The sequence below is a fragment of the Dipodomys merriami genome, unplaced genomic scaffold (genome assembly GCF_024711535.1).
Source record: "Dipodomys merriami isolate MVZ:Mamm:240054 unplaced genomic scaffold, mDipMer1.0.p SCAF_336, whole genome shotgun sequence".
Lineage (NCBI taxonomy): Eukaryota > Metazoa > Chordata > Mammalia > Rodentia > Heteromyidae > Dipodomys > Dipodomys merriami.
In genome coordinates, this window is record NW_027204893.1 from 928,286 (window position 1) to 952,076 (window position 23,791).

At 50.8% G+C, this 23,791-nt stretch overlaps 1 protein-coding gene and 1 pseudogene across 3 annotated transcripts in view; both read right to left on the reverse strand.

Moving 5' to 3' along the window:
- Window positions 1-23,791, reverse strand: part of LOC138803180 (gelsolin-like) — a 57,106-nt gene continuing 33,315 nt past the window's right edge. For all 3 annotated transcript variants that reach the window (XM_069987026.1, XM_069987024.1, XM_069987023.1), the window contains 16 exons: window positions 23,400-23,604; window positions 22,700-22,854; window positions 16,167-16,328; window positions 14,031-14,180; window positions 13,182-13,271; window positions 12,354-12,486; window positions 11,185-11,273; window positions 10,829-11,044; window positions 9,869-10,002; window positions 7,174-7,264; window positions 4,887-5,057; window positions 4,203-4,377; window positions 3,134-3,258; window positions 2,882-2,959; window positions 1,425-1,485; window positions 1-404 (listed from right to left, as the gene is read on the reverse strand). In XM_069987026.1, coding sequence (XP_069843127.1) covers window positions 235-404; window positions 1,425-1,485; window positions 2,882-2,959; window positions 3,134-3,258; window positions 4,203-4,377; window positions 4,887-5,057; window positions 7,174-7,264; window positions 9,869-10,002; window positions 10,829-11,044; window positions 11,185-11,273; window positions 12,354-12,486; window positions 13,182-13,271; window positions 14,031-14,180; window positions 16,167-16,328; window positions 22,700-22,854; window positions 23,400-23,604 — 2,205 coding nt within the window. In that variant the 3' untranslated portion in view covers window positions 1-234. The remainder of the gene's footprint in view (window positions 405-1,424; window positions 1,486-2,881; window positions 2,960-3,133; window positions 3,259-4,202; window positions 4,378-4,886; window positions 5,058-7,173; window positions 7,265-9,868; window positions 10,003-10,828; window positions 11,045-11,184; window positions 11,274-12,353; window positions 12,487-13,181; window positions 13,272-14,030; window positions 14,181-16,166; window positions 16,329-22,699; window positions 22,855-23,399; window positions 23,605-23,791) is intronic.
- Window positions 15,359-15,470, reverse strand: LOC138803185 (U2 spliceosomal RNA; annotated as a pseudogene).

Below are 23,791 nucleotides of genomic sequence, written 5' to 3' on the forward strand. Positions count from 1 at the left end.
CACACTTCAAAAGGCTTTTATTGGATTTCATTTCCAAAGCACAGCAAGTTCAGATGGTTTTACAAGAACCCTGAATGTCTGCAGGGCTATTTTTGGCTACTATAAAACAAAACAAAACAAATCCGAACACACACACAAACATCCCAGCGTGGCCCTGCTCACCATGAGGTCTCTTTGGGAGATGAACAGTTCCAAAAGGCACTGACTGGTGATATTGAGGGCTCGTGCCCCTCCTCAGGCAGCCAGTTCAGCCAAGGCTCTATCCAAGGGGTCTGTGGACCAGTACTGGTCATCCCAGCCCAGGAACCAGCCCATGAAGGAGGGAGGCTCGAAGCCCTGCTTCACAACGGTGATGGGGGTCCGCCTGTCCCGATTCGCGGGATCCGTCTCGATATACCGCTTAGCTGCAGACACACACGGAGGAAAAGGACATTCAGGGAGTCTTACTGTGTCTCTCATCAGGAAGAGGGTGCCTCAGGACAAGGGGCCTACCCCTGCCTTGGACACCAGCATCCCTTCCAGGCAATGACACCCACATGATTTCGCTGCCAGGAAGACAGGAAGGGACAGGGCTGAGGGTGTAACTTCCTGTTTTGTCTAAGTTCTCAGCTCTTTACTGGAGTTTTCACTAAGTCAACTCTATTTAGCGACCCCTAGCTCTGTCTAACATGGAACCCTTGGCAAGTTCAGCCCCTGTGCATCCTGGGAACCTGTTGGGTTTTGTTTGTTTGTTTTTCCTTCCCCTGAGACACCCTCAAGGTTTTCTGTTCTTCACCACCTGCTGTGGTTTGGAAAGTAGTGAGCACTTTGTGGGAGTGATAAGGAAGTCACTGAAGGAGACAGTGGGACTCCACCCCTTCTTGCTCTTTTCTAAGTCCCCACTATGAGGCAAATGGATATTTTTTCTCCCCACATGATTACCCACCATGATACTTTGCCTCATCAATAGGGTCCACTGACCATAGACTGAAACCTCTTACATGGTGAGCCAAAATAAACTTTTTTCTTTTTCTTTTTGCTAGGCTTAGGGCTTGAACTCCGGGCCTGCACACTGTCCCTGAGCTTTTATGCTCAAGGCTAGCACTCTACCACTTGAGCCACAGCTCCACTTCCAGATTCTTTTGTAGTTTAGTAGAGATAGGAGTCTCACTCACTTTTCCTGCCTAGGTTGGCTTCGAACCTCAATCCTCAGATCTCAGCCTCCTAAGGGGCTAGGATTACAGGTGTGACACACTGGTGCCTAGCTAAACCTTCCTTCTTTATAAGCTGATCATCTCAAGGTATTTGCTATCATAATAGAAAGCTGACTAACACTAACTAACAGGCAGGTCTAACCATGGAGGAAGAAGTCCCCTTCCAGACTGATACCAGAAGCTTTTCCCACCAACCCACAGCCAAAGTCCCACAGAGACATCAGTCCTCACCAGAAGTCAAAGCTTCTGTCTTTTCTTCTTCCTGAGAATCCTTTCCAACCCAAACGAACACCTGGAGGGAAGATAAGAAATACTAAGTTCATGGAGGCCACTGACCAAATTCACAGCTGGGGGAGAAGGTTTCGGGTACCAGACAGAACAAAGCCCCAAACTCCCTTTACAAAGCCCACAGACAGTGACTGGAAGAATGTGGAACAGAGATTGCAAAGTGATAACCCACTAACATGTTTTGTTTTGCTGGTCCTGGGACTTGAACTCGGGTCCTGGGCACCGTCCCTGAGTTTCTTTTGCTCAAGGCTAGCACTCTACCACTTGAACCACAGCACCACTTCCAGCTTTCTCTAAATAGTTTATTGGAGATAAGCATCCAATACTTTTCTTCCCGGACTGGATTCAAACCATGATCCTCAGATCTTAGCCTCCTGAGTAGCCAGAATTATGGGTGTGAGCCACCAACGTCTGGCTCACCAACATGTTGAATTCTAATTTGTCTTGAAAAATGGGAGAATCTGGCAATACTGAGCTTTTGCCTTGACTTGGATAAAATGGAGCAGTGGTGGTCCCTCTGATGGAAAGTCCCACTTCACCACAGACCCCACCATTCCTTCCCCCGCCTGCTTTACTCATTACCATGGTCAACATGGTGCCATAAGACACTGAGTTGGAGATCTTCTAGAAGTTCATGAATCATCCCTTTAAAGATGTTTGTTTGTCACATGGATGGTAAACACATTCTCATTCATTTGCTCATTCATCAAAGTACACAGAGTATGAAAAGTTATTGACATCTTATGCTACTTTACACACACACACACACACACACACACACACAGACCCTGTGAGGACCAGACCTGGTATCTGCCTCTGCTTCATTTTACTGCTTTGTCACTTCATCTAAAACCAAAAAAGCACTGACACAACCAGGGGCTCTGTTACTCCTCGATGAAGGAGTGAATGAATGAGTAAATGAATGAATGCCATTCCCCTACACTGAGTCTTCCTCAACAGTCTCCCCCTAGGAGATAAAGAAGAGAGCCCAGGGCCTTCTCAGCCTGGAGAGGTACTACCAACGCTCCAGGTGATGCGGGACAATTCACACTTGAGTGATGAGCAATTTAAAGCCAGAGTGCTATTCTGCAGAGGCCATGGGGACAGACACCGGGGCCAGGGGGACAGACAGGCCACCTGACTGCTCGTCTGCCTTTCTCGGGCATTTTGTGTGGTTGGAGCTGCAACTGAGGAAATGGAAGCTGAGCGCGCAGAAGTGACTTGTCACAAGCCAAGGTTTTTGTTTTTGTTTTTTCTGGCAACACCTAGCGCTGCCTCTTTAATTTACCTCCTTCCGGTACCCGGTCACACAGCTGGAAGCTCAGCTTTGTACCCGGTCACACAGCTGGAAGCTCAGCTTTGTCCGCGGCCTGAGGCCCTCACCTCTCTCCTTCACTCACCTGGTCCCAGGTGTCCAATAGCATCACGTCATCCGTGGCCAGGTCTTCCTGCATGAGCTCACCAGGGACCTCTTCGATCTGAGAAGAACCAACGGAAGTTAAGGCAGGAGCTGCAGAACTGCTCTACCACACTGGTCCTTCAGACCATCTCTGCGACCCCTGCTGTTCAGTATCACCTCTTTGTCCTCCGCCCCTGGGGCAAGCCAGCTCCCTAGCTGGGGAACAGGAGAGGCCAGACATCTGTACACTTACCACGAAACGTCCAATCTTGTTGGAGCAGGCAAAGAGGCGAGGAGGATGGGCGTCCATCTTCTTGTCCTTCAGCCGTGGGGATGTGCGGTAGGCTGCCTTCCCACCCAGAGCCTCCCAGAAGCTGTCTGTGGGGGGGAGAGGAGGGAGGGGAGGCCATAGCAGTTACAGTGGGATGTCACTGCCCCCTAGCCTTTTCAGACCTGGAGACAAACCCTGCCCAAGCCGATGAAACCATGCTCATCCCTGCCTTCATCTTAAACTCCCAGTGGACAGAGAGAAAAAGGGCCTGAGGGACTGTGGTGATGATGAAAGGAAGGCCCAGAGAGGGTAGGCTTGGCAGTAGACACACAGCAAGGGACAGCAGGACTGCAGGATGGGGATAATTATCTCCTCTCAACAAATGAGGAGCTCAGAGACATTAAGCAACTCACCTAAGGTCGCACAGCTGATATGTGGTAAAAGCCAGGATGCAGAATCATTTCTAACTTCAATTGCCCTGTGTTTTCTACTTGATCCACACTGTCTATGCCTGCCCAGGCCACACGTGGCCATTTATATTTTAATTCCTTACAATTAAATATAATTAAAGGTCTGATTCCTCATTTTACTAGTCACATTTCTAGTGTTCAGTCGCCATCAAAGTGGAGCTGGTTGAAACAGAACATGTCCATTCTATTGGACAGGAAGCTTCTATTGGACAGATCTGCTGGAGACATAAATGCCTCTCTTCCCTCCTTCCATCAAACACGCCATAAGGGAGAAAGAGCTCAAGAACCCACAGGAAAGACTAAGGACTGACCCAAAGAACTTCCTGAATGATGATCAGGAAACAAAGCAGATTCAAAAGAGGAAGAAGAGATCGCCGCGGATCTGGTGTCATTACCCTGCCTCGAGTCTCTCAAGGCTTTCTAGCAAATGACCGCCTCTTCCAACCAACCTTCCTAGACTTCCCAGCCAGCGTCAAGCTCTCCCTTCCTTTAACTCTAGAAACCCACCCCTCACTGCCCACAGAGGCTCCTAGCTGACCCAGGACATGGCTGAGGAACCGCAAGCTCCCTGCGGCACCCACCAGGCTCGCTTCCTTCTGCCACCTGCGTGGGCCGGGCCTGCAGCACCCTCAGGAGCTCCTGGGCCCCTGTCTTCTCGGCATCGCTGGCACCTGTGCCCACCCAGAGATAGGCAGCGGAGGGGGTCTTCAGCACAAAGGCATCATTGGAGTTCAGGGCACCAGCTTTAGGCATTACCTGAGAAGGGAATGTCCCCAGTTTATTAGAAACCAGATACAAAACAAAAAAGCCCCAACCCCCTCCTCACAGCCCCGGAGACCCAGAGCTGGGGCCAACAGTCTTTGGCCTGGTCCCCATTGAGCCTAGAATCCACCGTGACTAACCACAGTGGTGTGGGAATCTGAGCTGGAGTATCCAGGGTTAAGGAGAACTCTGGAGAACGCTGTCCAGAAAAATGCAATCGCAGAGCTGGGAATGTGGCTTAGCCCTGGGTTCGATTCCTCAGTACCACGTAAACAGAAGAAAAAAAAGCTGGAAGTGGTGCTGTGGTTCAAGTGGTACAACATTGGCTTTGAGCACAGAGAGGCTCAGGGACAGCACCCAGGCCCCAGAAAAAAAAAAAAAAGAAAAAGAAAAGCCCGCCCCCCCCCCCCCCCCCATCTTGCCCAGGATCTGGAGCACTACCCATGGAGCCTGACAGATTTCGAAGATGGTGATTCCCCTTATGGTCCAGGACCTGGAATTACCTCCACGGCTCTGGTGGCTCCTGAGCTGCTGGCCCGGACTTGGAAGAGGCGGGTACTGGCAGGGGCTGTCTGCCCGCCATCTCGGGAAGTGCCACCCTTGTAGATGATCATGGGCTTCCCGCCAAACAGGCTCATGAGGTGAGCGGGCTCCTTGCCCTGCACCACACGACTCTAGCAGAGAGACAGGAGAGCTGGTCAGGGGAGGGTGGACAGAGGATCAGTCCTTTTTTTTTTTTGTCAGTCATGGGACTTGAACTCTGGGCCTAGGTGCTATCTCTCAGCATTTCAGCTCAAGACTAGAACTCTACCACTTGAGCCATAGCACCACTTCTGGTTTTCTGGTGGTTTATTGGAGATAAGAGTCTCATGGATTTTCCTGCCTGGGTTGGCTTTGAACGGTGATCCTCAGATCTCAGCCTCCTGAGTAGCTAGGATTACAGGCGTGAGCCACCAGCTCATCAGTCCTTCTTTATGGCACTGGGCCCATCTGCCAAACAAGGCCATTACTGAGCCTGGCATGCAGCACCAGGACCCCACAGCACACAGGCGCAGAGCAGGGGAATCAGACTTGCAGGAAGCTGAAGGTGATGCCAGGGCCTGGGGTCCCCCGGGTGTCCGTGGCTGCTCTTCCATCTCTTCCCCCGCCGCCCCCCCCCCCCCCCCCACTGAAGACTTCCTTCCAGTGCTACCCCTGAGTCTGGTCCAAGAACTCAGAGAGCCCACATCTGCATAGATTCCCTTAAATGGAAGCCCAAGGACTGTCTGTGGGCATTCTTCCATAATGGTGATGTCAGGTCCAGATGTGAGGGCTGGTGGAGTGGCACCAAGAGCCTTCCAGGTCTGGAGACCCCCCTGCTTGGCCAGTGGTACAGTGGGGAAGGGAGGGGTAAGAGCTGGCCAGAGCCAGTCAGCTCCAGCTGCTTCTGGCTCTGCCCTCCTCATTCACATCGGAGGCCTGGCCCCAGACAGCCAAATGCAGTGACCAGCTAGGGCTGGGTCAGAGGTCAGATCCTAACCCTGCCCTGCTGGTGAGAACTTGCGGCCTACCCCAATCTCTCAGGACCTTCCCCTGCAAAATGGGGCCCAAATTGTTCCTGCCAACTCTGCAGCAAGATGAGTGCGTGTCTCACTTAGTACCTGGCACCCAGGCCAGCATGATTGTCAGTACACCAGCTCAGATCTAGACCAGAGTCCTGCCCAGGCCAAGGGCAATAGATAGAGCAATAGACCCCAGGTCTGCTTCCCATCAACCCTGGAAGACCTGGCCACACCCATTACCAGGGCTCCTCCCAGCAGCCAGAGCCACCTTTGAAACCTGAAACCCCATTGCTGAGCTCAGATTCACCAATCAGCAAATTCCAATCCTTTCCCAGGCCAAAGTCAACACCCTCACCATCACCCCCGCAGGACCTGTCCCTACTGAACCTCATAACATGGCCCCTCTCCCTTCTCTCTCCCTTTTCCTTCCCCACCCTGATATCCAATGTCCCTCCCACCTCAGGCTCGGTGCACAGAACAATTCCCTATGCCTGGTTTGTGCTTTCCTTCAATCAACACCTACTCTGTTAGGCCCTACCTGCAGTGTCTCTCTGGGAAGAAGGGAGGTCTGGGATTTATGACTTTCTACTTTACATACATTATATAAAGAAGGAGCCTTCTGTGTCAGGGATGGCTCTAAATGCTTTACATATGAATGTAACGGGTGCTTAGTCCTGTAAGCGGGGTTGGGGGGGTGGGGGGAATATTATCCCTATTTGGAGGACACAGAAGTATCCAGAGGTGAAGGGAGGATTCAAACCCAAGAGGGCTGTCTCCACATCCATCCTCTTAATGGCTTGGCCAGGCTGCCTATCCTACTACCCGATCCTGAAGTGTATTATCATTCTGCAGGCTGCTCACATCACAGTATGTGATGATGCATTCTTACTCAATGTGTCTTCATTGACTGGAAAGCCCATCTGGATCATCATGGCTGCAGACATGATGTCTAGCACATAGAAGCCCTGCAATGTGGATGGATGGATGGATGGATGGATGGATGGATGGATGGATGGATGGATGGACAGATGAATGGATGGGTGGGTAGATGGGTGGATGGATGGGTGGATGAATGGATGGATGGATGGATGGACAGATGAATGGATGGGTGGGTAGATGGGTGGATGAATGGATGGATGGATGGATGGACAGATGAATGGATGGGTGGGTAGATGGGTGGATGAATGGATGGATGGACGGATGGATGGATAGATGGGTGGATGGATGGAGTGGCAGTGGACTGGCTCACCTGGACAGGGGTACCTCCCAGCTCCTGATCCAGCTGAGCACTCAAGATGGCAGACGCAGCAACCTCATCCTGGGTAGACTGGGCGCCCTGCCTGAAAGAGGGAGTGAGACAAAGCACTGAGGTTTGTACAGACTCCAGAGTCTGAGAAAACACCATCCGCATTATGCAGTGGAGAAGGGGATAGAGATGGAGAGCCAGAGCCAGGAGCCAAACCAGCGCCCTCAGCTCGGCCTCCTGTCTTCTCACTTAGATCCCAGTATAGCAGATTGATTTCCCCATCCTAAATGAGCCCCATGGGTCTGCCAGCCATGACAGGTGCTCAGACACCCAACTGTGGGATGTACAAAAGTAGCCAGGACATTTCTCTGCACAGAAAGACAGAGAAGAAGCTGAGTGGCGGTGGCTCACGTCTGTAATCCTAGATACTCAGGAGGCGGAGATCTGAGGATTGTGGTTCATAGCCAGCCAGGACAGGAAAGTCCATGAGACTTATCTCCAATTAATCACCAAAAAAATCCAGAAATGAAGCTGTGGCTCATTTGAGTGAATGTACCAGCCTTCAGTGAAAAAAGGTATAAGGGACAGCACCTAGGCCTTGAGTTCAGGCCCCAGCTGGCACGTGCGCACGCACGCCCGCGCGCACGCGCACACACACACACACACACACACACACACACACAGCAAGAAGGAAGAAAGGATTCTTATTATTTCAAATCAAAAGTTTAAAAAAGAAAAAAATCCCATAGTTAATAATCAGACAGGGAAGCTGTGTAGTAAGAAAAATACAATTAAAAATATTTTTAGTGCTGGGGCTTGAATCCAAGGTCTCACATAAACTAGACAAATGCTCATCCATTGAGCTGCAGCCCCAGTACCCAAACACAGATTGAAAGTATAACAAGACACCATTGTATAAACTATCAAGTTGATGAACATCCAAAAGCATGAGAACACAGTCCGCTGGTGTGGGTTTAGGAGAGACTCTCACAAGGAGAGGGTGGAGATGTGAACTGCCACAAGTACTATCAAGGGAAATCAGTGCAATCTATCAAAATGTCAAGTTCCTGGACTCTGACCCCAGCAATCCTGGGACATAAGCCTGGAGGATCTTTCCCTAAACATTCCACATGTTTGCTTAAGGTTATTAAAGTCTGTGATGCCTATAACAGCTCAACCCAAGTCTGTACAGCAGCATCAACCCAAGTATGTCCCAACAGGAAACTTGGTAAATAAAGCACAACAAAGGAATGTTATACAGCTGCTAACAAAAACTAAAACAAGGAAGCTGTCTACATAATGACCTCGACTGGCCTCCAGCCAAAACTTAGCCAAAAAATAAAGGAGCAACAAGGCACTGGTGGCTCACACCTGTAATCCTGGCTACTCAGGCAGAAAAGACCATGAGACTTTATCTCCAATTAATCAGTAAAATGCCAGACTAGAGATGTGGCTCAAGTGGTAGAGTGTCAGCTGAGCACAAGGCTTGAAGCCTTTAGTTCAAGCCCTAGTACCAGCATAAAACAAATACATACATACAAATATACATACATACATATATACGGGAGAGGTGGAAAGGGGAAGGAAGGAAGGAAGGTAGGGAGGAAGGGAGGAAGGGAGGAAGGGAGGGACTATAGTGAACCATCTTTTGTGCAAACAAGGAAGAGAATTAGGAACAATGAGTCACATTTGCTTGCATTTGCATGCAGCATTGCTGGAAGGACATCTAGGAAGTCTGAAAAGTTTTGACTCATGTAGGAAAGGAGAATAAGAGTTTTCAGTAGCACCTTTTTATTCTGTTGTGATTTGAGACTGTTTTTGAATTATATCCTGCTTTAGAAGAATTAAAGATTTTTATTGATATATGTAACAATTGTACATATTGTGGGGTAGAGAAAAATAATTTAATTTTTAAAACCTACATAGGAAGTGGAACTGTGGCTGCACTAGCTTGTAGAGCACTAGCCTTCAGAAACAACAACAACAACAACTAAGCTCAGGTACAGTACCCAGGCCCTGAGTCCAAACCCCAGGACTAGCACACACAAAAAAGACAATTAAAGGGATAAACTTATACAGTGCTTCACATAGATTTTGTGCGAGATGTTGTATTGGTTTGTTTATTTCTAACGGACCACCTCTCCCATAATGGACATGGTACATTTCTATATGAGGAGGTTCAAAACTATCTGAAGGTGGAGGTGAAAGTAGGAGGATGGAGGACTGAGGTTCAAGGCCAGGCCCAGCAAAAGTTAGTGATACCCTATGTCAAGAATAAGCTAGGTGTAGTGGTACATGTGTGCTGTAATTCCCAATACTCAGCAGTCAGAGATAGGAAGATCACTCGGGGTCGGCCAGAGCAAAGTTAGTGGAAGAACTAAAAGCAAGGGAGCTGCCTAGAAAGCACCAAGTCCTGAGTTCAGATGCCAGTACTGCCAGAAGAAGAGGAGGAGAAGAAAGAAAGCAAAGAAAGGGGAGGGGAAGGGAGGGGAGGGGAAGGGAGGGGAGGGGAAGGGAGGGGAGGGAAAGGGGAAGGGAAGGTCATTTAGAAACCTCACAGGCACTGCCTATGAATGAGAACTATTCCCAGGAGAGCCTGGGTGTCCTACCTCCCCTGATGCCCCACCAACTCCACTCCCTCTCCTCCCCAGCAAGGATCCCTATGTTCCCCCAACACACTGAAGGCCCATGTTCTCACCAGTTGTAGATGATCTGTCCCTGGCGGCCACCATGGCGATAGTTGTACAGAATGATGTAGCTGTCGCCACCGTAGAACTGCCCGTATGTGGCAGGGTCCACAGCCACTTTGTCAGAACCTTCGATTCTCCAGATCTGTCAGGGCAGGGCAGAGCTGGGGTCAGACACTGTGTCCACCCCCTCCCCACCTCAGCCAGACAGAGCCCACAGCAGGGTGACAGGATACGCTTTGCCTAGGTGATTCCATTTGGGCTCAGCCAGACATTAAAGATAAACCTCCAGCGGCTCATGCGTGTAATCCTAGCTACTCAGGAGGCTCAGATCTGAGGATCATGGTTCAAAGCCAGATGGGCTTTGAACTCTTATCGCCAATTAACCACCAGAAAGCCAGAAGTGGCGCTGTGGCTCAAGTGGTAGAGCGCTCGCCTTGAGCTGAAGAGCTGAGGGACAGCACCCAGGCCCAGAGTTCAAGCCCCATGACTGACAAAAACAAAAACAAAAAGCCTCCCCAATCATGGAGCCCCCCAGAGGCAAAGCTGGGACCCACTCTCAATGTTCCTACTCTGGCTTTATCACACATGCCCCTGTCCCATTCTGCACTCTCCCTGGGGAGCTCCTGATGAATCCAGCCCAGTGAATCTAGGGACTAGACTCAGTCAATCTCAAACTCCAGCCGCTTAGAGGGACGAAGTATCCCTGAGGCTGGCTGGCAGTCTCTGCAGAACTCTGGAGACCTGACTTGTTCCAAGTGGTCAAGAGGCTCTGCTGCGCCACCTGGTGGCAAAGTAGAGACACTGACTCCCCAGATGAAGGAATCATCAGAATCTCATCAATCAGCAGTGGACGACAGAGAAACAGACTCCAGGAGTAGAGATGGTGCAGTGACCAGGGGGTGTCTGGGAATGATCGAGGGACAAAGTGGCCAGGATACAGCCCAGCCTCCCCGGGCCCCCAGGGCTACCTGTTTCTGGCCTGTGCCATCATCATCCATGCCGTGCTGGGCGGCCATGGCGGTGGAGGTATGCAGGGTGGCAGCATCAAAAGGCACGCGCTCCACGTTGGCGATGTGGCTGGAGAGATAGGCCAAGCCAGGGCCGTCTGTCTGGTCCGGGTCCCTCCAGTTTTTAAAGAACTGCTTGAACAGTGGGGTCTCCCCGCCCTCAGGCAGAACTGAAACCTGGGAAGGAAGCGGGGAGGGGCATGATGTACCCAGATGACCCAAAAAGGGGCATCAGGGGAACCCCAAGTGTCCGGTCCACGTGCAGATCTCCCTCCCACCCAGCCCTCCCCAGCCCTGGCTTCGCCTCCAAGACATACCTGGGTCTGCCGGGGGTAGTTCATCTTGGAGATGAAGTCAGACGCTGTTTTGAGGGCAGCCTTCCTCTCCTCCGTGTTGGCCTGCTTACCTGGGGGCCGCCAGACAGCCATGGGGGGAGGAGGAGGGCATTAGGAGCCTGAGCTGAACTGAGGACTCCCAGATGCCTGTCTGGAGTCGTGGCTGATGATCGCAATCACCATAACCACTGGGGATAAAGGTGGAGCTTTGGGGGTTGCCCAAGGCCACGTGGCAGGTGGGAAGCTACATTCAGACTCTGCCCCATGGACTCAGAAGCCTGCACATGGCAGAAACCAAGGGCTCCTCCCCACCGCACAGGCAACTTTGTCCCAACCCGGAGAACCTCCCAGCACCAGGTGAGCTCCTGGGTTACCTGTCAGCGGCCAGATGTCTCAAGACCCAGGTTCAAGAGCCCAGAGTATATATTGTAACCACTGCACTGCACATGTTTGATAATGTTCTCCCCACCCCCACCACCCCTCCATCCTCTTTCCAGAACTGGTCTCAGAGCACCTTGGGAGGACCTTCACGATCTTCTCGGAACACCTCTGCGACTCTAAGCGACCTCTAAGAGCCTCCCATAAATATTCTGCATGCACCAGGCATGGTGGCAGACACCATGTAGTCCCAACCACTTGAGAGGCAAAAGTAGGAGGATGGTAGTCAGAAGCTGGCCTGGCAAAAATGTGAGATCCCACCTGGACACACAAACTTTGAGAAGCAAAAGGGCTGAAGGCATTCCTTCAATGGTACAGCACTGGCCTAGCAATTACAAGGCCCTGAGTTAAATCCCCAATACTGATGTGTTTGTTTTTTTTATCTGCAAAAAATTCCATACAGCTCTAGCATGAGATTGCTCAACAGAAACCACATCACCTTCGGGAATGGTTCTAGTGTACAGCTAGATGGCGCAAGTCCTACTACTAGTATTATCCTATCCAATTCGGCCCAGAGAGGGTGCATTGAGTGCCCAAGATCACCCAGCAAGTTGACTGCATTAGCTAGGGTGTGACCCTAGACCTCTGATTTCCATGGTACCCGCTCAGGTGCTTGCCACGCTCTTCCCTCTCCAGCACTGAGTGTGCAAGCCATTGGGATTCCCACCCAAGCGCTCCACACCCAGGTGGGACCTCTGCTCCATCCTCACTACCTTTCCAGACGAAGATCTTCCCGTCCCTGCCGTGGTCCAGGATGAAGCAGTCCTCGGACCTCAGGGCCCCCTGGGCAAAGGGGTTCTCATCCGCCACCAGGGAGACAGACATGGTGCCTGCGCCATTAGAGACCTAAGAGGATGGATAGAGGGAGGTGCGCGTGAGTGTCTGGAGCACTGCAGGAACACCCAGGGGACTGGGGAGGGGAGGGGAGAGGGAGGGAGGGAGGGGAGGGGAGGGGAGGGAGAAGAAGGGAGAGGAGGGGAGGGAGAGGAGGGGAGGGAAGAGAGGGAGAGGAAGGAAGGGGAAGGGAGGAGAGGGAGAGGAGGGAAGAGGAAGGAAAGGAGGGGAGAGGAGGGGAGTGAGAGGAGAGGAGGGAGAAGAGGGGAGGGAGAGGAAGAGAGGAGGGGAGGGTAAGGAAGGGGAGGAAAGGAGGGGAAGGAAGGGAAGGAGAGAAGGGGGAAGAGAGGAGAGGAGGGGAGGGAGAGGAGGAGGAGGAAGGAAGAAGGAGGGACAGGAGGGAGAGTAAAGAGAGGAAGGGAGGGGAGAAGAGGAGGAGGAAGGAAAGGAGGGGGGAAGGAAGGGCAGGAGAGAGGAGGAAAGGGGAGGGGAGGGAAGGGGAGGGGAGAGCTTGGTGGATCCCATGTGTAAGCACAGCCTACATGTGTCTATCACTCACATTCTTCCTGCAGGAAGGCAATGGGAATGCATGGCACCCATAGGACGAGGGAACTGGAAGCCCCTCCCTCCATACACTTCCCAGGCCCCACAGCACTGCGGGGCGGGAGGAGGCGGGGCCTGTCCTGACCCCACGCCCAGACGCTCACCTTGTACAGCTTGGCCAGCTTGCGGTTGGCGGCGTCCTCCTTGGCTGTGTCCTCTGTGCCTTCAGGCAGAGCTGGCTTGGGGCCCAGCACCTGCGGAAGGTGGAGAGGTGGGAGAGCAGGGGGTCATGGGTCTGCAGGGTTCTCTGGGAGCTCCCTGGTGGCCAACAGCCATGTGGAAAGACTCCCCAGGGCCCTCAAGGGGGAGGCTGGCGTTCCCAGGCCTCCTGCATGTGGCACTCACCAGATCTGCCTGTCAGACCCCTGCTCCCTGCCTTCCGTCCCCAGGACTGCCCTTCACAAGGACCCCTGCTTGCACCACAGCTGGCTGGCTCTCCTGTGGCCCAGATGCCGTCATACTGCATCCTGGCACCCATGACTGAATGCACATTCACGTCTCCACACTAGGCCTGTCTGGCCTTACCAGCCCAGCTGCCGGGGTCCACATTCCTCTTCTCCATAAAACCAGCCCACTGCTCTTTCTGGTATCACCCCCCACCCCCTGCAGGCAAATGGGAGGCTAGCGACCCTGGCTTGCCTCTATGGACTCTGCCTCAGAGCACAATGGCTGACAACCTCATCACCCCATTGAGTCCTTGACAAATCTACCACAGATGATCAGAGAGGGGCTGGACTTCAGCTAGCCCCAGGGGCTGCTGGGAGATGGTCTCTCCCAGCTCTCCTTCAGAGCTCACACTCCCAGCATGCACCTGGGCTTCTCACTGGGCTCTTGGGGAAGTGTGATCTCCCGGCAATGCCAGGCCCTGTGGAACTATTTCCTCCCGTTCATCACATGAGGCGGGCAGAAGCAGCCTGCCCTCTGCCCCTCCCCTTGTGGCCGTCGGTGGGTACCTGCAGCATCTCCTGGGGCTCAGCACCTTCCTCAGACACGTGAACCTGGGCCCGGCCACTCCTCTCATTGTCCCGAATACCCTTGGACACCTGTGTGGCCTTCAGTCTTTCAAATCGGTTGCTGTTGGAACCACACCACTGGTAGATGTTCTGGAAGACAGACACGAGGAAGTCATGCCCTGGCCCTCTGACATGCCCTGTCCAGCTCATGCCAAGGAGGATGCTGGGAGGGAGGGACAGACACACTATGGTCTGTGCTCACCCAGGAGAGGGCTGGCAGGCCATGGTGGGAGGAAATTTCACAGGGTCAGGTCACTAGAGATACTGAGGCCGTGCTTGAGGGAGGGGGTTGATTCTGTCCAATGTTACAATGTTACAACGTAAGCTCACCCCCTGGGTTTTGTGCCATTTACACACTTTTCACTTCTCACCCTTTCTACTTCTGCTGGGGGATGAAGCAGTACAGAGCCCTCACCAGACACAGTGGCTAGACCTTGCATTTCCTAGACTCTAGAACTATAAACTAAATGAACTTCTTTGGTTTATAAATTGTCCAGGTATTCTGCTATAGCAACAGAAATCGGATGGAGACACCTGCCAGTGGGAAGATAACTTGGTACCAGCACTTTGGAAAGCCACTTGGCTGTAGGTACTAAGGCTCAGTCTTCCTACACCTTCAGAGCCAGCAATCTTGCTCTGAGAGACATATCTGACAGAGCAGAAGCACAGTCTACTAGAGACCGGTGGAAGGTTGTCCTGAGGAGCCCAAACCAGAGCCCACCCCAAGTGCCTATCAGAAGCAAAAAAGGTAAATCAGTTGAAAGTTAGGAACAGAGAGAACAGGTGACCTACAAGTGAAGACAGAGATACAGACGAACCTCAGGCATGCAAGGCACTGCAAAAGGATGCAAGATGTAAAATGGCGAGTGTTTGGGTGTGGGGAAGGGTCAGAAGCAGGCAAAACAAATCTATGTTGTTGAGAGTTTTCTGGATAATGCCCTCCCTGGGGAAGCAGGGGGACTGGAAGGGGGTAATAAGGACTGCGGATGTTTGTTTCTTTTCCTTTTTTTCCTTGATTCCCCCTGGGGAACAGGGAGGAGATGTTCCACCATTCCTACAAGTGCCAATGCCAGCCGTGGGTGGAACAAGCTTCTAATCCAACTCCAAATTTCAAATCTCTATTTAATATAAAGATTATATGAGATAATTTATACATAATATGTAAATATAGTTACATAAAACACCTTTATTTAAATGTGTTGTGTAGTCATATATTTAATATAAATATATTTGTATATAATATATAAGTGTAATTAAAATATATAATATATTATTATATAATTATATATTAATGTGTACTCAGATGGAGGACACATTTAGATATTAAACTGGTAAGAATAGATACTAAACTTGATCTTAGCCAAAAGGCTGAGAAGGGGTGAGCGATGTTTCTTAATCTGGTGTTACATGCCAGGGTTTGCTTTGTGAAATCAGTAGAGGTGTACACTCAAGATTATTCTAAAGCCACGCCTGGTCACGGACACTGGTAATCTAGTACTGTGGAGGCTGAAGCAGGAGCATGGTGAGTTTATGGGCCAGCTTGGGCTATATAGTGACTTCAAGGCTAGGTTGGGTTACATCAGTGTGAGATCTTGTCTCATAAAAAAAAAAAGAAAAGGAGAGAGAGAGAGCTTACACTAAATCAATATGAACACTATTCAACTACGCACATGAGTTTGGGGTGCAATGTCTGGCTATAGCCATTTGCAGGTTCATGCTCACAGGGACCTGTAAGGCTTGTATGTTACAAAGCATCACTCACCTATGTATCAGTCAGGCCTGGGGTATTATCAAGTACCAGCTACATTATAATACATGTGCAACATACACACGTGTCTCCGCTTGTGTGTGTGTGGGGGGGTACTGATCACAGTACACAGTATTCATGTCTGCGCCTGCCAAGCAAGAGCTTACAGGGCAGGGCAGAGGAGGTTATGTGTCCATCAAAGCCTCAGTTCACCTCGCAGTGAGGTGGACTTCAGGTCTGTGTTTTGTCCCACCCATGTCTACACATCTGTTCACCAGTGTGTCAGCCCTGAGCCCTGGAGCCTTCAGGAAAGGGTAGGCAGGACTCACATTGCCCATGTCCAGAATGAAGCAATCGCCATTGTTGAAGCTGTCCCAGGACACAGGCACTTCTGTGGCACGGACCACACGCCGCCCTTTGACCTGGAAGAGTCTCTGCACCACCACCTCATTAGGTACCACGTGCTTGAACCCTGAGGCCACGCCTCCTTCCTGTTGGGTCAAGAGAAAATCATTAATCCAGTGATGGAGAAAGGGCACAGGACAGAGCAGTGGCCTTCCAACAGCAGATAGATGGCCAGTCACAAACCTGACCATTCCAATTGTCCAGTTTAAGGCTGGAACAGCCTTACGGCCATTACAGGAAGGGAAACGGATCAGAAGAGGAACAATTTTTTTTTCCCAAGTGAATACTGCTAAGAGTATTCGATTCCCTACAGACTGAATCCCACTGAATCTCATAATCTACTCAAAAGTGACCCCAGGAGCCACTTTCCTGGATCAAAGAACAGCAAATATTTCTCTTTCACAATCAGCATTCTTCTACACTCCTATTTAATTTTGTTTTCCTCAAGATATTCCTCAGATCACAAAGACTCAATGGCTATGGGCGTATCATCACATAAAATGTTTATCAAAGTGAACTCCAAGAAATGGAAACAGGAGGATTTTTGGTATTTTGCTTTTTTTTTCCCCCCCTCTCTCCTCTGTTGCTGGTTTGTTGTTGTTTTTTTTAATCTCTGTACCTTTAGTCTTATAAGTCTATGTAAGTGATTTGGGGAGGGTAAAGGGAGCACAGAAATCGTGGGACAAAGGGTGAACATGTCACTAGACACTATGCTAAAAACGACCTATACAACTAATGGGGGAAGGGAAGTTGGGAGGGAAAAATAGAAAGAGCGAGGGAAGGGGTGGCACTGTTCAAAAATAAATGTACTGGGGCTGGGAAGGTGGCTCAGTGGTAGAGCACTTGCCTTGCATGCCTGAGGCCCTGGGTTCGATTCCTCAGCACCACATAAGCAGAAAAACAAAGCCAGAAGTGGCGCTGTGGCTCAAGTGGTAGAGCGCTAGCCTTGAGCTGAAGAGCTAAGGGACAGTGCCCAGGCCCAGAGTTCAGGCCCACGACCATACCCCCCCAAAAAAATAAATAAAATAAATGTACTCATTACCTGACTTGTGTAACTGTAACCCCACTGGTACATCACCTTTACAATAAAAAAATATATATTCCTCAGGGTTCCATGATCAAAGTGTAGGGAATACTAGGACTTGAACTCAGGGGCTGGGTGCTGTCCCTGAGTTTTCTGTTTTATTTGTTTGTTTGTTTATCTCAAGTAGCACTCTACCACTTGAACCACAGCTCTGCTTCTGGCTTTTTGGTGGTTAACTGGAGCTAAGAGTCTTACAGACTTTCCTGCCTCAGCTAGCTTTGAACTGGGATCCTCAGCTTTCAGCCTCCTGGGTAGCTAGAATTACAGGTGTGAGCCATTGGTGCCCAGCAGCTTGCTTTTTCTTGTATACAGAATCACCTAGTCTTATGATCAAGAACCACTTTCAAGACCACATCCTGTGCTAACAGCTCCAGTGTTTGGCAAACCCCACTTTTGGGAAATGTTAGAAGCTGAGCACCCCCTGGTGTCCCTTCTTGGTATGACCACAAAACTTTTCAATAGTTCCTATAGCTGAGCAGAGTGGTTGCACGCTATGTCCAGGGCCCTTGGGTCACTCGGTATCAAGGACCTCGTGTGACTGCCACTCTTGACTTGCCCACCCACACCTAAGAGGCCACCAGTAACTTTCCCATCACTGGAAGAATTGAGTTTGGGTACTAGGGTGTAGGGCCAGGGGCCTAGGGGACTGGGTGTAGCAGATGCCTGAGATCTGGTAAAGTACAGAGGCAGGAAGGCTCAGAGAGACTGCTGGGAAATGGGTAAAGTACAGCAGCCTGCACAGAAAATCAGCCACCCAGCACTCGTTTGTGGAACTATGGGGTACTACTGACTGAGCATCCTCTGGGCATCATCTGAGTAGATGACCGCATAATCTACTGCGGTCCATGTGCCATGCGGTCCCCACTGCTGACCCGGGAGGTGGAGGGATCTCACTGCCCCACTTCTAGGCAAGGCATGGCAGTTCAGAGAGGTGACACTGGGAATGTAGCTTTCATGCCTAGCATGCATGAAACTCTAGGTTTGATTCCTCAGTACCACATATAGAAAAAGCTGGAACTGATACTGTGGTTCAAGTGGTAGAGTGCTAGCCTTGAGCAAAAGAAGCTCAGGGACAGTGCCCAGGCCCTCAGTTCAAGCCCCAGGACTGGCAAAAATTAAAAGTGGGTGCTTAAGGGACCCACAGATCATTTCTGCCAATTCTTTAGAGACAAGGAATGAGGCACTAGGCGGACACAAAGCTCATTCACTTGTTTTCCTATACCCCTGAAATATCTGACATGTTCAAATATTTAGAAATGGAAACTTACGAAAGAAAAAAATGGTCGCTTTTATGTCATTTAGCTCTGCTCTCAATTCTTCCCTTAGAACTTTTATTTTGTGAAAATACTGTACAGAGGGGTTACAATTACATGAGCAAGGTAATGAGTACATTTCTTATCAAGCATTGTTGCCTCCTCCTTTGTTTCCCCTAATCATCCCTTCCCATATCCCCCCCCAACTTTTTTATTCCCATCCATTATTTTCTTCCTGTATCTAGAAAATAAAAGAATACTTAAGCCAGGCACCAACAGCTCACACCTGTAATTCTAGCAACTCAGGGGGCTTAGATCTAAGAATCACAGTTTGAAGCAAGTCTGGGCAGGAAAGTCCACGAGACTCTTATCTCCAATTAACCACCAAAATTCTGGAAGTGGAGGTATAGGTATGGCTCAAGTGACAGAGTACTAGCAATGAGTGAAAAGGCTAAGGGACAGCACTTAAACCCTGAGTTCAAGTCCCAGTATAGAAGGAAAGAAAGAAAGAAAGAAAGAAAGAAAGAAAGAAAGAAAGAAAGAAAGAAAGAAAGAAAGAAAGAAAGGAAGGAAGGAAGGAAGGAAGGAAGGAAGGAAGGAAGGAAGGAAGGAAGGAAGGGAGAGAGAAAGAAAGAGACAAAGAGAGAGACAGAAAAAGAGAGAGGAGGGAGGGAGGGAGGAAGGAAGGGAATGAAGAAGGGAAGGAAGAAAGGGGGAAATGGAAAGATGAAGGGAGGGGGAGAAGGAATGAAGTAAGGAAGGAAAGGAGAGAAAAGGGGGAGGAAGGGAGAAGGAAGAGAGAAAGAAGAAAGAGAGGAAAACATACAAGAGGGAAATGGGAGAGAAAAGGTTCCCATGACTGCATCTCCAATTGTTCTTCAAGCCAGGGGCTCCAAGGACTATGCCAGGCCCAGATTCTACCTGAACAAAGGGTTTCAAGTAACCCAGCCCCAGGGGGACCCCAGAGTTTGTGGGAAGATGGAGGGGAAGAGCTTCTAGAGGGATGGGGAGAAGATCAAGGGATTCTGAACCATCTTGGGGCAGTGCCTTAAGAAGTGGGGTAGGGGGAGGAGTCTCAGAACAAGAGGGGTCAGACCCCAAACCAGAGGCTTCCTAGAGACTCCTGACCCCTTCCTGCCCCTTCTCACACTCCAGGGTCAGACGTGGCTCCCAGGAAGAGGCTTTCACAGGAACAAGTCTTGCATAACAAGCCCTGCTCCTCCAGATCTATAATTGATGAGGACACCAGGGCTGAGAGCCTTGGACTGGGCCTGCCAGGTGCGGGGGCGGCCAGAGGACTCGCAGAAGGTGGTAAACAGGACTGGCCTTGAACTTCACCTTTCCACCAGGTGCCAGTACCTTTCAGGACTGAAGTCCCAAATCTGGGGCCTGATAGAGATCCCACTTTCTAGGGCCCTCCTCTCTTCCCCAATCATCCCTAAGAATGTCAAGAAAAATCATCTCAGGGCAGGGGAGGAAATGCTAGATGCCATCTGAACCAAGTGGGTACCCTGAAATGTCCACTCTGAACCAGCTCTGAGTTAGACTCTTCACCTCTGAGTTTGATTCCCAGTTCTGTCACTTGCTAGCTGAGTGGCCTTGAGCAAGTTGTTTAACATCTCTGGACATTACAGTACTTATTTACAAAATGGTACAAACATTAGTAGGTATCACATAGGGTAAAATGAATTAGATAGTAAAATACTTGGAAGACCTGGCTGTCATCCTAGTCACTCAGGAGGCCAAGATCTGAGGATCACAGTTCAGTCAGACTGGGAACAAAAAAAGGCCATGAGACTCTTATCTCCGACTAACCATCAAAAAGCCAGAAGTGTATGGCTCCAGTGGTAGAATGCTGGCCCCGAGTGAAAAAGCCAAGCAAGAGCACGAAGCCCTAAGTTCAAGCTCCAGGACTGGACACACACAGGACCAATGCTCCAAAAAAATCCCTGGCACAGTTAGAGCAATGTAAGTGTTCAATGTTAAGAACCTTCCGCGGGCTAGATTTAGGGAAAGGAATTCACCCCACTGAGCCTCAGCCTGTAATGAGAATTAATCGAGACAGTAGCAAGGGCTTCCTGTGTGGTTGTGATTCTTATCATCTTTATTTATTCTCACAAACCTGGGGGACGAGCCTGTCACCTGCTCTTCAGCACTGGCAGATCTGGGGAAATGCTCCTTTGTCCTTGAGAACTTTCATATTTGTGACCATATCAGACTCGTGCTGAGCTAGCCCCTAAGACACAGATGACTAGGCACAGAGATGAGTACTCACCTCCTAGTCTCTGAACCCCTCAGAGACCTGAACCCCTCAGAGACCTGCCACACTCGGCACGCTTTAGGTGGTCACCCTGTGCTTGGCTCAGAGCCTAAGAGAGTGAGGGCTGCACAAGCCTGGGTTTGAAGCAATCTCCATCAATTACTGGTCTCAGGTCTCCTTATCTGTAAAATGGGCACCACCAGCCTATGATGTGAGGGCAACCAGAAGGTCTAAATGAGACAACGCATGTCCTCAGCGCAGAGCCAGCTTTGCTGCAGCGACTCTAGCAGGCATCGCTGAGATGGGGACTTGACACTGTAGAATGAATAACAGGTGGAGGAGAGGAGGGTGGGCCTTGCCGAGAGTCTCACAGGGGTCAGGAATGGCCTTAGTACCTGTGTCCTGGTCTGGCTGGAACCACTCCAAGCACTCTCCCATTTCCTGTCCCGGGGATTGGGAAAAGACCCAGTCCTTCTCCAGCCCAGAGGCCTGGCTCCCCACCTTCCCACCTCTCCTTCTTCAGGGCCCAGAGTGGCTATGGCTGCGCAGCTCAGTAGCAGGAGCTCTGCATGGTAAGCTGGCGGACATTCCCTGGGCAGATGCCAGGGAAGCCAGGCCAGGTTGCCTGGCCAAACCCAGGCCACACCCTGCGTTTGCTATCTGCGTCTCATGAATACTCGCCCATCATTCAGTCTCTGCTTCACCTGAGAAAGATAAAGTCACTGTCCTGAAGACACAGAAGACCCTAGAGCCAGAGAGGGGTAGTGACCTCTCTCAGAACACACAGCTCTGAGAGAGAGCATGGCATACACGAGTGATATACACAAGGCTTTGATCTCACTCTAGAACTCTCCAGGAGGAACAATGGTGGTTTCATGGGAAGAATAAAAAAAAAGAGGAACCTAGCTTTGCAAATCCAAGCCATTCCTGAGCCCTTCAAGAAACTAAGTGCCACATGAGGCATTTCTCAGCTTTTCCTTCAACAAATCCTCCCCAGCCCTGCAGGGCAGGTACAACTGGCTCTCTGGGAACTTGGAGGGGGTGGGGGAGGAAAGGCAGGCTTTTAGGGATATCAAGCTGCTTGTGGGGCTGGGGGGTCACACAGTCCCAGCTGTCTGGGGCTCCTAGCATGTCTTTGCTCAGCCTCACTTGGCTGGGGGCCTAGGGAAAGAGGTCTGTCTTGGCCCAACTCCTAAGAGTTCAAGTTCAAGGGGGAGTCTAGTGAGCAGAAGAGAAATGAGACCAAGAATATCTTATCAACCGGGTGCTGGTGACTCACGCCTGCCATCCTAGCTACTCAGGAGGCTGAGATCTAAGGATTGTGGTTCGAAGGCAGCTCTGACAAGAAAGTCTGTGAGTGGCTCAAGTGACAGAGTGCTAGCCTTGAACAAAAGAAACTCAGGATCAGTGTCCAGGCCCAGAGTTCAAGTGCCAAGGCTGGTGAGAGAGAGAGAGAGAGAGAGAGAGAGAGAGAGAGAGAGAGAGAGAGAGAGAGAATATCTTATCAAGCACCTAACCCAGTACCCTCTGTTGGCAAAACCCTAGGAACTACAGGGTACCAAGTAAAATGGTTGGTTTCCACTAATGGCTGAGAACTTGCTGGGGTCTAAGGAAGATAACCCTATGATGTCACTGGAAATTTTCTTTTCCCCAGAAGCTTAGAGATGGAGGCTGATTTATCCGAGACCACACTGTTAGGAAGAGTTCAAAATTCAAACCCAGGGCTGGTTGACTCCAAATCCGACCTCTGGCCTGTCCATCCATCATTCCACGAGGCCAGAAGAGCATGGACCTGAGCGCATCCTGCCACTGGGGCATATATATGTCCTAGACACTCAAACAAGATGGAGCCCAACTCACCTTGTACTTCAGGCCAGACTTGAAGTAGCCAAGGAAAGTGGCCGACTCAAAGCCCTGGACCTCACGATGCTGCACAGCCCGACCATGCAGATAGTCATCCAACTGCACGGTAAAGATGGCGGCCGCCCCACTCTCATCCTGGCTACACTTTTCACCTAGAGACATTAGAAAAGCATGAGCCAGGCTTCTGGAAGGTGGTCTCAAGTCCCAGGGAAAAGAGGAGCACTGCCTGGGTCCAGTCATGGAAGCTGAGCAAGCCGCTGCCTCCTGTGAACTTAGTGAGGGAACACAGGACAATTAGCACTGCAGAACAGAGCTACGTTATACAGGTCCCAAACCTGCGGGGGAAGGGGACGTCACTGGAGCTGGACCATAGAAGTTATGGAGGGGATCCAGGGTCCTCAAAACTGGTGTTCACCCTCACCTTTCTTCTCTATGGATGAGTCTCATTCACAGAGATATGGTGAACTTAGCCAAAGGCAGAGCAGAGGTGAGGGGCAGAGCTGGGATCTGAGCTCTAGAGCCAAGTAGGCTCTAGAGTCTGGGGTGCAGCAACTACTAGCAAGGGCCTGGCCTATAGTTAGGGCCCAGTCATCACTTGGATTGCTGGCATGCCCTGGGGGACCGTACCTCAATGGTTCTTGCTGTATGGGGGTGGGAAGCCTGGGACTGGGGCAGGGGCTGGGTGGGTCAGCCTCACCCAGCCAGTAGTGGAGGTCGTACTGCAGATTTCCATTTCTCAGCTGCACCGTCTTCAGGATGACATAGGCATCGCCTGTGAAGAAGTCTCCGTAGAGGTTGGGGGGCACAGGTACCAGGTCAAACTTCTCCACACGCCAGATCTGCAGGCCGGGCTCCTTCCCCGCCTTGAGAAACTCAGGGTGTTCCACCACCATGCTGCCAGGCTGGGGAGAGAGGGGGCAGAGGCTCAGCAGACACGGAAGTCTTGGCAGGGAGAGACCCTGGGCTTGAGGGAGGCTGAGTTCCAGCACCAAGAGCCTCTCACTTGGGCCTCCAGCTGTCCCCGTGGCCAAGGCAAGTGGACCCTTTTCTGAGAGTTAGAAAGCTGAGAGATTATCCTCTAAATCCTCA